The sequence below is a fragment of the Chinchilla lanigera genome, unplaced genomic scaffold (assembly GCF_000276665.1).
Source record: "Chinchilla lanigera isolate Chin_1 unplaced genomic scaffold, ChiLan1.0 scaffold00014, whole genome shotgun sequence".
NCBI classification, from domain to species: domain Eukaryota; kingdom Metazoa; phylum Chordata; class Mammalia; order Rodentia; family Chinchillidae; genus Chinchilla; species Chinchilla lanigera.
The window spans coordinates 13031582-13044341 of NW_004955415.1; the positions used below are offsets into that span (position 1 = coordinate 13031582).

General features: G+C 55.3%; 1 protein-coding gene across 5 annotated transcripts in view; it reads left to right on the forward strand.

The window, feature by feature from the left end:
- The window catches only part of Sirpa (signal-regulatory protein alpha), a 41984-nt gene that overhangs the window by 830 nt on the left and 28394 nt on the right, over nucleotides 1-12760 (forward strand). For 4 of the 5 annotated variants that reach the window (XM_005380740.2, XM_005380741.2, XM_013512245.1 and 1 more), the window contains exon 2: nucleotides 366-453. In XM_005380740.2, the coding sequence (XP_005380797.1) occupies nucleotides 375-453 (79 nt within the window). In that variant the 5' untranslated portion in view covers nucleotides 366-374. Of the gene's footprint in view, nucleotides 118-365; nucleotides 454-12760 lie in introns of all 5 variants that reach the window. The other variant, XM_005380742.2, reaches the window with a different exon arrangement.

Consider the following 12760-nt stretch of genomic DNA (forward strand, 5'->3'; position numbering starts at 1 on the left):
GCCCTCCCGCGCTCTCCCGCTCCGCCGCGCTGTCTGCTGCGCCGCCCCGCGCGCTCCCCTCCCTCGCGCTCCCCCGCTCGCCTCCCAGTGTCTCTGGCGCTCGCCCGGCTCCCTCGGGTCCGTCCCTCTCGCGCCTCCTCCGCCTCCGGGCCGTCCCTGGCTCCGCTTCGCGCGCTCTCGGGTCTCTCCCTCTGCGTCTCCGGCCGGGGGCGGGGGTCTCCCACCATCGCGGCGGCGGCGGATCCCGGGCTGCTCGGGCGCCGCGCTTGGAGCGGGGGGGAGGAGGGGGAGCCTTAGTCATCTCCCCGCTCCAGCCTGCGCCGCCGGGCGCGCACTCACGGCCACTCTCCCTCCTCGCTCCGCAGCCGCGGCCCATGGAGTCCGCCGGCTCGGCCCCCGGCCGTCTCGGGCCGCTGCTCTACCTGCTGCTCGCCGCGTCTTGTGCCTGGCCAGGTAAGCACCCCTACTTCCCTCTGCGGGCCTCCCCTTACCGCGGGCTCGGGCCTCTCAGATAGCCGCTGGGAGCCGCTCGGCTGTTGCCCAACAGCCCTAGCGGGGAGAGATGCCTATAACCAGGCTTACAGGTTCAGACACCGGAGCCCAGAGAGGGCCGGCGACTTGGCCAAGGTCACACAGCCACAGCTAGAACCCGGGATAGAACTCTTTCTATGCAGGCCTGTGTCCATAGACTGTAACACTGTGGTGCTGCTCGGGGCACTGGAGCTTAGAGATGAGTTGGCTCACCCAGCCCCTGCCCGGGTGGGAGACGCAGGCTGACAGTGGCTTTCAGAACTGGGCACCCTGGTGTCTGTAGAAGCTAGACTCAAGCTTTCCACAGGTTTGACATCGGGGTCTGCGGGAGGAGGTGGGGGCACAAGCGCTCCCGGAATGACACCGGAACGGGCTGTGGGACTGGGCAAGAGTGCCCCTCTGGGCCGCAGAGTGCACAGTGTTAGTGTATGAAAAGCCGGGGAGAGAGGACGGAAGGCCCCCGGGCTGCGGAGATCAACAGATCCTTCCTGAAATCGCGCGGATGGTCCCTGTGGTTGGCACAGCCTCTGGCAGCATGGTCCCCCCTTGCTGCTCCTTTGCCGCTCCCCTTTTCTGCTGCCGTCCTGGGCTTCCGGGCAGCCTCCTGCAGTCCAGGTGTTCCTCGGGGCTGTTACCTGTGGCTCTGAGCGTGTCTTTTTGTCAGCCTACATCAAACACCTGGCTGGCTGTCTCCGGCAGGCAGGCAGGCGGGCTGTGAAGGCTACTGTGTGTGTTCGCCAAGGGGTGAGGTCACCATTCCAGAGTCCTGCTTCTTAAAGGGGTTGTGCAAAACCGTGGGCCCCCTGGGAGGGCATGAGGGGCAAAGAAATGGAGCTGGGGAGGGAGAGGAGTGGGGATCTTATTTTGTGGGCTTTTGAGGCTGTATTCTGGGCAGAGGGGTGCCTGCACCTCCCCCTTTGGGCAGGGAGGTAAAGATGAGCTCACCATCCCCCCCCCTTGCATTTGCCTAGAGACTGGTAACCATCTGATAGCAAGGAGAAAGAGGGAACTGTGGAGGAGTGGGTGGAAAGAGGAGTAGGGGGAGTGGACAACAGCTTCTCCTGGCTGGGCAGTTTCCCCTGAACCTCACAAGGTGCCCCCTCACCCGTAGTTCTTTTCAGTTAGAACCGGATCTTAGCAAGGTGGATAGAAACACTGGTAGATTTCATGTCTCTCCTCTGAGTGGATCTCATCTGCACCTTCCTGCCTGAGCCTGCCATTTATCTCAACAAAAAAGCCGGAGCTCCTGCCCTGCCCTCCTCCCCCTGGCTTGGAAATGCACAGGCAGCTCTCATAAGTACTTAATTTTCCTGAAGCAGGGAACTGGGCCCAAGTTAATTTCTAAATGTCTGTTCCCAGACCCTTCTCTGCCCGGGACCCTGTGGTTCAGTCCCTGGCAAATGAGCGGTGACGCTGATTAACAAGTGTTCAGATGGGCAGCCTGCCTTAGCTGGGGCACTGGCTGGGAACGCCAACACCTTTCTTGTGAACGTATCTCCCCCCTTTGCCTGTAAAAACAATCTATAAAATGGTAAAGATTGGGCCATAAAACTTCCGTTCCAATCCATTCAGCATCAATAGCCTGAGAAAGTGGGAGCAGCAGAGGGGCCCGGATTAACTTTGAAATAAATAAATCTTAGGAGGCAAGGATGGATTTCTTGGTTGAGGATGGTAGGAAAGGGATGGCATATGGCCATCGGAGCTCCCAGCAGGCTTCACTGTGTGTTTCTCTGGGGGCCTGGGGGCACCTTTGGCCCAGCATGGAATTCACCTGGTGTGGCTGGAAGGTGAGACTTCAGTCCCTTCCATGGCTGGGTGCATGAAATTTACGACAAAGCAGAAGAGAGACAGGATAGAAGGTAGGAGCAAGGCAGTTGTCCAATTTTCTAAGAAAATGGATTTGTTTGAGTGAGAAACTCAAATGTCAGGCTTAGGAAGGCGGCTTTGGATTGAATGACTCCTAGTGTCTGTCAGGCAGAGCTGTCATCCTGGGAGGTGTCACATGATTGTTGTGGCTTCACATGATCAGTGGTGGTGGTGGGGTGCTGGTCATGTGAATTATCCTATTGGGGGTGGCAGGGTAAGAAGTTTCCAAAGATTGCGTTTGGCACAAGTTGCTGCCAAAGGGAAATTCTAAAAAGATTCCGATGAAGTCACCACCCTATGTTCTTGGAGCCAGTGTAAGGGCCCGTTCTCTGACACAAATTGAGCTGAGGAAGACTTGGGGCACCTCGGGTGCGGGTTCTGGGGCTATAGGACCTGACACTGAACCTGTAGGCTGCGTGCTTAGCCCTGTCTAGGCCTTGGGATCTTATGTTCACTTCCAGAGAGACCTCAGATGAATTCCTTTTCCTTGGCCTAAAGGAGGCCAAGCCAAGTTGGGATTCTAGCCTTGGGGGCGTTGGGACCCTCCATGAGCCTCTGACCCTTGGTAGAGGGTGGCATTTTGGAGGCTCCTCTGTACTTTCCTGAGTGGTAAAGTTGCTCTCACTTCCTCTTTCGTAGGAAGAGACGGGGTGGGGATTTGGCTCTGCTACAGCCAGGCTGTAGGGAGGTCTTATAAAGCCGTGGAGTTCTCTGGGTACTTTCTGGCCATTAATTATTCTTTTCCCAACCCCGCAGAGACTCACGGAATGATTCATTCCTTTACTTGCAGTCAGCACGGATAAGTCCTAATGTGAACCATGTGTTGAGAGAGGGAGGAGAAGCAGTGTTTATTAAACAGTTAACTGCATTCCAGGCTGTGAGCTTTAGCTGTGTTATCTCATTCATCAGCCATGCAGGAGTTGGCTCTTATCCCCATCTTATAGATGAGGAAAATTGAGTCCAAAATTGGGGTATAACCTGCCCAAGAAGTTGGTGATAAGAGTCTTCCCGCTGGGTGACTCAGATGGAAACAATTAAATGACTGAATCTGGATTTCATAGTCCAAGCTTGTGGGGGTTGCTGAGCAGAGGAACCCTCTTGGGCTTAGATGGAGAGTTAGGGCTGGACTCCTCTGGGCAGAAGTTTTAGACTGAGTCACAGTTGTCCTCGGAAAGCTGCCCAAGGGTGGGGCTCTGGCAGCCCCTTCACAGGTGACAACACATGGGGAGGATGCGGCTCCTACAAGAGCACCCCCATCTGGGCTGCAGAGCTCTGGAGCCCCCAGAGCTGGAATGTTCCTGCGTCTTCCCGGTGCCCTTTGCGACAGATGGAGAGGGGGTGTGAGAGAGGAAGGGAGTCTAAAAGTGTTGTGCGGATCCCACACGCGCTGCTCGCTGCTTCCAATGGCTCTGTGCGACAGGTTATTTTCTTATTTGTAGCCTTGGACTGACAAAGGCTCCCCTTCCCCTCCCTTTTCAAATGTGCTCAGATTTCTTGCCTGTCAACACAACTCTGATCATGTCGCTCCCCAGCTCGAAACTGTTGAGCCGTTGGTCCAAGTTTTCTTTAAAAAACAAAACACAACAGCAGGGCTTGGGCATCTCCCTAACAAGCCCTATTTCTCAGCACATGTCTTCCAGCAGCCTGACCTGTTGGGTTGCTGCGGGGAAACAGGGCTTCCTCCCTGCAGCCTGGAGCTCTGCTGGCTACTCAGGAACCTTAGCACCTGAAAGAGCAGCAGAGGCCCCACTGGAGAATCCCAGGTCGGACATAATTGCCCCAGTGTTACCAGAACAAGGAACGAAACACATTGGATTTCTGTAACAGCCATTAATATGCAGCCTAACCTAGTTTCGCTCTTAAACTAACCCGTACTTCTTATGTCTGTACCTTTGCTTAGGCTGTTCCTACCATCAGAAATGCCCTTTCCTATTCCTTTTTGTCCTCCGATATCTGAAGCCTACTGTGCCTCCTGCTCTGTGTGATTTCTTCCTTGTCTGAGCCTCCAACCATGGATTTTTATCTGCTCCTGTCTGAGGCTGCTTACTGCGTCCTCCTTGTGCCTGCCTGTTTAACTCTCATACCTGCTTCTGCAGCCTTAGCAACCGTTTAGCTTCTCCATACAGAGACACAACATAGTCTAGTGCAGTGGTGGGGAGCTATGGCACGCGAGCCGCAGTGGGTGTTTGTATCACTGAGAGGTCTGAAAGGTTTGCCGCCGCTGGTCTAGTGCTACACAGTGCTGAAGGCCCTGGCTGTGAGCCCCAGCCTTGCTGCCTACTTGGACAATTTGCTAAGCTTCTCTGGGTCTGAGTTTTCTCATCTGTAAAATAGGGATGGAATCGCCAGCTCTGTTTCAAGGACTAAGCGTATAGATACACGTAGGACGCTTCAAGCAAGCTACTGTGTAGTCAGCACTCAGTGCAGATTAGTCGCTGTTGTAATCAGTATTTTATTCTGATTTCTTCATCTATAAAGTTGGGACTTTGGGAAAGCATCTAGCGGGGCTTTGGGTGCATAGTGAGGACTCAGACAGCAACCAGAGCGGCTGCGTAAGTGAATATCAATGCTGTGCCGCTTGATGTTTTCCCTGAAGCTTTTGTGCTGTTGGGGGATGGACAGGTTGCGCAGAAACCCAGGCTGGTGCGCTGTAATTGTGGGTTTCAGGGCTGAGCGCCACCTTGCACGCAGCCCGCCTCTAGGTGGCTCTGTCTGGATCCACAGGTCTGGAATTGTGCAGTCCCAGCCCTGGAAAGGAGAAGAAGCTCCATCCTCTCATCCAACACCTCACAGTGCTGCCCAAGGGAGTGAAAACACACAGACCTGGGGCCAGGCTTGGTAGCATGCCAAGCTGCCTGGGGTCCAGGCCAAAGCTTTTTAAAACTGAGCTGTGCTGGAAGTTTCCATCGTGAAACCCTGAATCTGGCAGGACCCTGAATTCCATGAGAAAATACTAAAGTAATAATAGGAACCACCGTTTCTGGCCAGTTACCGGGTTTAGTGTTTGGTGTGTGTGACCCCAGTGGTACCCGAAGCGGTCCTGGGTAGTGTGCAGCATTGTCACCTGGCCCAATTGATGGGTGAAGAATGGAGGCTCAGAGAGAGGGGAAGCGACTTGGCCAAGGCCACCAGTGTCAGTCAGGTGACCAGAGAGCCTGTGCTGCAGTTGTCTCATCATTCTGCAGACATCACTTAGCCTCTCTTGGCAGGTAGAGAAACTGACCCAGTGGTGCGGGTACCCTGCTCTTTCATGGCCCCTCTTATATTTCTGTCCATCAGTGTGTCCCCCAGGAGGTAAGGGCAGCAGGTGTTTCCAAGAAGCACTTCCGTCCCCAAGCTGGAAAGGAAGTATCTGTTTTGACAGCGGAATCCTTTTACAGCATCCAGGGGCAGGTCCTCTGAGGGAGCCCTCCACAGGACGGATCTTCCCTGCATTGTGTCTCACCAGCCCACCCCGTAGGGAAGTGCACTCCAGCTGAGGTGGAAGTCGGAAGTGATACAGATTGCCTTTTGTGTCTGTAAGATTTCCTGGCACGTCCCTTTGGGGGCGCAGGGTGTTACATGCTTCGGATCAGCACAGGAGCTGGATAGATCAGGTGCTAGGATCAGGAGATTGGACGCTGGAGATTGGAGGGAGCGATTGGCCTCCCTGCTGGGAGAGCCGGCTGGATCGAGTGGGTGGCGACACCAGGGCTGTCTCTTCTGCCCCGTTGTTCGAGCGGATCTTCGGTGCCCTCCAGAAATGGAAGCCCGTGGTAGGAGGAGATACTCAGTGCACATGTGCTTGGCACAAGCTGAGCCCTGAACACATGTTATCTCTTCCATCTTTTTATTTTGGAAAATTTCAAATCTATGCAGAGGGAGAAGGAATGATGTAATGCACCTTGGCGTTGACACTGATCAGCCCCCCACCGTTCCTGCAGCACCTGCCCATTGCCTTGCTGGGGGCATGGGCGTGGGGGAGGATTGTAAAGTGAGTGCTAGACCGAGTGTCCCCTCCCCAGACCGTGCTCTGGTGTGTGTCTGTTCATGTGCCCTGTAACTTCATCCTCCCCAAAAGCCGGAAAGCACAGAGCCCTTCCTCATTTCACAGATCAGGGAGCTGAGGCTCCCAAAGCCAAGCCAGGCTCCCCCCAAGGTCACACAGCCTGGGAGCGCTGAAGCCTAGGCCCAAGCCTCGGTTCCCTCTTGAGCACTTCGCTATCCTTAGTAAGCTCTTTTAATTGTAAATATTCATTCAGCAATATTTTTGAGCACCTACTGTGTGCCAGTAGATTGAGCATCTACTCTGTGCCCTCAGGTGCTTGGGGAGGATACAGTTGTGGACAAGACAGACAGAAACACCTGCTGTCATGGCACTGGCATTCTAATGAGGGAGAAAAACCCAACCCAAGTAAACAAATTATGTCAGGTGGAGACAAGTGCCAGGAAGAAAACCAAAGAAGGGGAAATAGAGAAGGCTAGATGGGGACGGAAGAAAGACCTCCCTGATGAGCAGAGGCCTGGTGAAACTGAGGGAGAAGCCATGGGAATATCAGGAAAAGAGCCTTTTGTGCAGAGGAAAAGCAAGTGCAAAGGCCCTGGGCCTGGGACGAGGTGGCTGTGGTCCAGGCACAGCAGGGAAACCTGTGCAGGGACAGTGAGTGGAAACAGGAATGGAAGTAAGGACCGGACCAAGAGGGCCGGGTTCAATGAGCATGTCAGGCCACATGGTTGAAGCATTGTGCATTATCTCACTGAATTCTCATCCTGCTTCTGTGAGATGGGAACAATTACTGGGGCAGATAGAAAATCTGAGCCTCAGAGAGGGACAGTGACTTGCCTAAGGTAGCTTTTAAGTGCGGAGCTAGCATCGAAGCCCCTAGATGCTGCAGTATCTCATGGCTGCTTCTGCTGTTGCCCCCAGTGGTGTCTTCACCATAGCAACTGGACCGAGTGTCCTGTGCCCACCTCTCAGGTTCCCACTGCGTTTAGAATAACACCAGAGACTTCACCAGTGCCCTTATCTAGAGTATGTCTCTCTCTGCATCAGTACTTACTACTCTCCTGCCTCTATGGGATTTATCCTTGGTGGCCTCATTTCTGGCCTTCATCTGCCCTCGCTTCCTTCCCACCCCAGGGCCTTTGCACATGCTGTCCTCCTGCTGGAACACCTTGCCTGGCCTTGGCTTCCTTCAGGTTTCCACTGCCATCTCACCTCCACAGATGCCTTTCCCTGCCACCCCATTCTAAATGAGGTTCACCTTGTGATTCTCCGTCACTGTGCCAAATTTGTTTGCTTACTGGTGCTCCTACTTATTTCTATATTTGTTTGTTTCAAGATTTCAGCGCTGCCTCCCCCACTAGCACGCAAGCTACCTCATGAACTCTCATTGTAGGACTGTCCTCGCTTCTTCACAGGCCTGGCCCACAATAGAGGGGTGAATCCATATTGTTGGAGCAGAGGAACAGGCGACTGTGAGCATCACTCTTTAAAGAGGAGGGCAGAGCCATGCGCTGCACAAGCAGACCTGTCCCCTGATGGCTACACAGTCCCACCTCTGTGGTCCAGGCCAGGACGGGTCCAAAAATCCCTGCCCATAATACTAAACATCAGGACGCACAGAAGCCTCAGTGCGGGGGTGGGCAGGGGCAGGTGGCAAAGAAAGCTTAGGGTTTGTGTTTAAAATTCCAGAACCACCTGCCCCACTTTAGACACCGTGATGAATGAGCAGCGCTGTGCACCGAGAACCCTGGTGCCGTAGGTGGCACACACTCCTGGCCGGGGCTGGGCTTGGAGGGCCCTAAAGCCCCTGTCATTGCATGGAGTGGTCTGGGTGGGAGTGGGAGGGACAGAAGCGCAGTCAGACCCCTTGGCAGCTTCCTGACCTTGAGCCAGTGGTGGCGCCTCCCTGACCGCAGTTTGGTCCTCTGTGCAGTGTGTGGGTGGTGACAGCCTGTCTTGCTGGGTCCCTGCAGAGGTTGGTGAGGCTGTCACGCTCTGGGCCATGGTGCTCATTAGCCGTTGTTCTATTCCTGTTATTGTTGTACCATCATCGAAGCGGTGGAATTCCTCATCCGCCACTCACCAGCAGGGAGACCGAAGCCCACTACTCCGCTACTCTCAGCCTGAGTCCCCTTCTGCTGCTCTCTGGCAAGGTGCTCCACTGCTGGCCCTCCTGCCCAGGTGCTAGTCTTGCCCTTGATCTTGATACTTTTCCTGCTCCCCCTCTGGCAGGGGTGACAGAATGAGGACGGCGGTTGTGGGGCGCTGCCTGGGCCCAGACCCAGTGTGTGCCATGTCCTGGCTCTCTATGCCTCATTTTCTCCATCTGCAAAATGGAAGCGTTAGGGTTATGGCTGTTTCTCCCTCACAGGGCCTTTGGAGGGTTAAGAAAACTAAGAGCTGTGGAAAGTGCTTTTGTGAGCTGCAAAAAGCTCTATAAAAGGAACCAGTGAATAGTGTCAGCTCAGGGAAAAATCCGTCCGGGGACTGTCTGCTGGTGGCAGCAGAGTGTGCTGAAGCCTTGGCAAGTGCCGTTTCGTAAATGTGTGTCGTTTGTGAGGGGGCCTTTATCTTGGTGGGGAGAGTGTGGGCACATCCTTGGCAGGTCGAGAGAGAATGCAGAAGCCTGAGCCAGAGTGATGCTGTCGGAGGGAGAGGTGATCACACACAGTGGTCACGGGCCGCTGGGTTTGAATCCTGCCTCCTGGGTCTCCGCGTCCTGGAGGAGGAGTGGTGATGGTAGCGGTCTCTTCTCTACCTCCAGCCCGATCTGTCCACTGCCCGCTGAGCATGCCCGCTCACCTGGGATTGGTCTCAATGCAGCAGTGGGGCTGGAGGTTGGGAGGACACCACCTGGGCTCGGCCTCTTTTCCAGGCCTCGCCGTCAGCGCTGCGTCCTTGCGTCTAGGTTCTGTCCGAATCCAGCCGCACACATCAGGGCCTCTGACCCTCCCTGGGCTGTCTGCCCTCCTGATGGTGCCTGGCCTGCCCGCAGGGCCCGCTCCAGAGTGGGCTTATGCAGAAGGTTAAGGCAGAGCTGGACTTTAGGGAGAACCCTTAGGCCCACACATTTCAGGAGCTCGCCTGTCATCCCTTCATCTTTAAATGCCAGCTGCATGGGCATAGCTGCCCTGCTCCGAGTACCTACCCTGAGCCAGGTGCGGCGCTCAGCCCTTTACACATGCCAGCCCGTTTGGTCCTCACAGCAGCCCTACTTTAGTTGTTGTCATTGTGGTCATCATCATCCCCATTCTTCAGATGAGGAGCCAGAGGTCCAGCAGGGTTAGGACATTTCCTGGGGTTCCATGGGTGGGAGGGTGAGAATCCAAATGAAAACTTGTGCAGAAATGCCAGGCGCTACATTTCTAAGCTGCTGCTCTCAAAGGAGGAGAGGAAGTCTTACAAGGAAGTCTAGGGTAGGGAGGTGGACACTGCACTATGTTGGGTGGTAGGTAATGTAGACAAATCAAGCAGAGCAAGGGCATTGGGGGAGTAGAATTTCGTGCAGGGTGGCCATGCAAGCCTCACAGAGCTGAAGGAGGCAGGGAGCTAGGTGTGCAGAGATCAAGGGGGATGAAAGTGTCTGGCAGAAGTAATGGCAAGTGCAAAGGCCCCGTGGTGAGCAGAGTGGTTGAAGAAGAGGAAGGCTCTTGGACACTGGGACCACCATAAGGATTCTGGATCTCAGTGTGACTGCAGTGGGGGCCTCAGGAGGACATGAAGGATGTCACCTGCCATAGGCTTAGAGGCTGCTCTGGCTACAGGTGGATCGTGGATTGTAGGGAGATGAGGCAAGGAAGCCACTGCAGTAAGGGTCCAGGTGAGCAAAGACAGTGCAGTGGAAGACAGAGCAAGCCGGAGTCGGGTTATACCTTGGGAGCTGGCTGACCAACCAACAGAAGGGTGTGGGACCTGAGAGTGAGGAGTTAAGGGAATGCTAACTCAGTCCAGCTCTTCCCATCAACAAGTGTGTGCCTCTGAGGGAGAGAGCTGGGTCTCTTGCTTACAGGTGGGGAAGTGGAGGCTTGGAGGAAAGCCACCTTGCCACATCACCCCTCCGAGGACGAGAGAGACAGGCCCCCGGCCCCAGAGCCCAAGCTTGGCCCTGGCTTGACACCTTAGGAGTCTGCTGCCGCATGGGGGTGGGGTGCCAGGGATGCGGCACAGGGTCCTGTCCTCAGAGCTGTCCAGATGGAGCCGGGGGAGGGAGCCCACTTCACCCATCTGGCCAACTGTCCCTGCTGTGCTGCTTCGGTGACGTGGTAGTTTCCTCTACAACATCCAGTGTCTCTGTCCAGTGGGTTCATCTGGTGATGCTAACAGAATGCTCTGGGCAACCGAGCCATCCTGCAGGGCGCCAGGTTAGCCCTGTCCTGGGTCAGTTTGCTATGATGTGAGTCCTTAAGACTCCCTGATCCTCAGCTCATACGGGGCTCTCGTCTCTCCTCTGTGTCTTTGTTCTTCTGTCCTCCTTCACCTAGTTCAGTGCTCACCACCTCCAGGAGGTCTTCCAAGCCCCCCCCCCAGGCCTCCTCTGGCAAAGCTGATGAGCCTGTGTGTGTGTGTGGCCATTGCCCATGCCCAGGATCCCCACAGAGTGAGCTGTTATCAGGGACAGAGCCAAGCTCTCTCTCTGTCTGTCCTGTGGCATCTAGGACAGGGCCTGTCAGCAGAGGGTGGCCTGGCATGAGTGAGTCATTCTGACTCCAGAGGAGAGTCACCGTGTGGCCGCAGCTGTCAGAGCCCCAAGCTCCCACAGGGAACCTGGAGTCCGTGCAGCTGTGCACGGGGGTGGCCTCTCGAGGAATCCAGCCCTGTGCCCCCTACCTCAGTGCCTGCTGAGTGCTCCAGCGGGCAGCTCTGGGCCGGCCCTCTGTGTGCTGTGATGGCGCATAGTAGGCCCTGCTCCAGGAGGTTAGTGCCACCTCTCGGGGCCAGGGGCCGGTGCAGCTAAGTCTGGCCCAGCAGGAGCCCTGGGGGACTGCGTCACCCTCCCACGCACACATTCACGTCCACCCGCAGTCTCACTCACACTCTTCCGGACATCTGTCCCCATCCCCTTGCACAGCCAGGCCCCGTCCCTCCCATAATTTACACCCTCCTGCCTCTGTCCACTCACCCCCCACACACAGACACTCGTGCTGCACCTCGAGATGTTCCTGCTCCATGTATCCTCTTTACACACTCACGCGCTCACAAGCAGATGCTTGTGCACTGCATACTTAGGAGCAAAGGCACTCATTCACATTTACTTCTCTTGTGTGGGTCCTCTGTGCACCCTCCCTTGATGTGTTCTTTTGCACACTTGCCCCACATCCTGTGTGCACCCCCTTTAAAACACTAGTGTTTATATATTTTTATATATTCCTATACTGCAACCTGTGTGTGCACCTTCTCCACGTGCTGGCACACTTATGTTCACATGCTCTTTTTCACACTCCTGCACTGCACACACAAGCCATTAAATCACAACCAGAATACACAAAAGGCTGCGCTGGGTTCCCCGGTGCGTGGTAAGCCACAGCCCCAGAGAATGGCGAACCCTGCATGTGACCAGGGAAGGGGAGCTGCGCGGCCTGTCCTATGGGGCTGGGGTGTCGTGCAAGGTGTCTTGGGAAGCTGGACCCCTGGCAGCGCAAGGACTGTGCCCGTATTCTTGGGGAATGGCCAGCCTCACGCAAGGGGCAGTGAGTGTCCCCCTGAGTATATAGATGTCTTTAAATACAGTCAGCTGTGGGACGTGCACACATCAACTGTGTTCTCTCTGCGATGAGTCGTGGTTCTGGGGGGTCACACCAGGCCCTCCTGGCCCTGCCTCCCTCTCACGCACTTCAGTTCTGGGTCAAATTGTTTTATCCATTAGAAAAATCATGCAGTGCTTGTGGAAGTTGTTTTCATCTTAATCTCAAAAGCTACACATGAAAAAAGAAAAAGTCAAATACGTATTTTCAGGCCCAGTGGTCAGTTCTCAGTCCACATGTTAAATGCATCTCTTGGTGGCATTTGACACAAGTGGCCCAGCTTTCCTTAGCCAGTTGAGGAAGGTGAGAAGGCAGGGTGGCGGGGGCAGCAGGTCAGCAGAAAGGGTTAGGAAGCAGAGTCAGAGGCAGCCAGGGGGCCAGCTGTCCAGCGGGCTGGGGCCATCCCAAGCGCAATCACTGGAGTTACTTCACCTGTGTCTTCACCACTAGTTGCAGGCTCCAGGAGACCAGGGACACAGTCGTCCACGCCCCCAGTGCAGGGTCTGGCACACAGGGGCATCCCATAATGCATCACTGACCACCCCTGTGCTGTGGGCCGCCCGTGTGCTGGGGACCCCGAGTTCCTCTTAGAGCGGACACTTGGCAGTTACTTCCCCCCTTAAGACACCTGTTCACG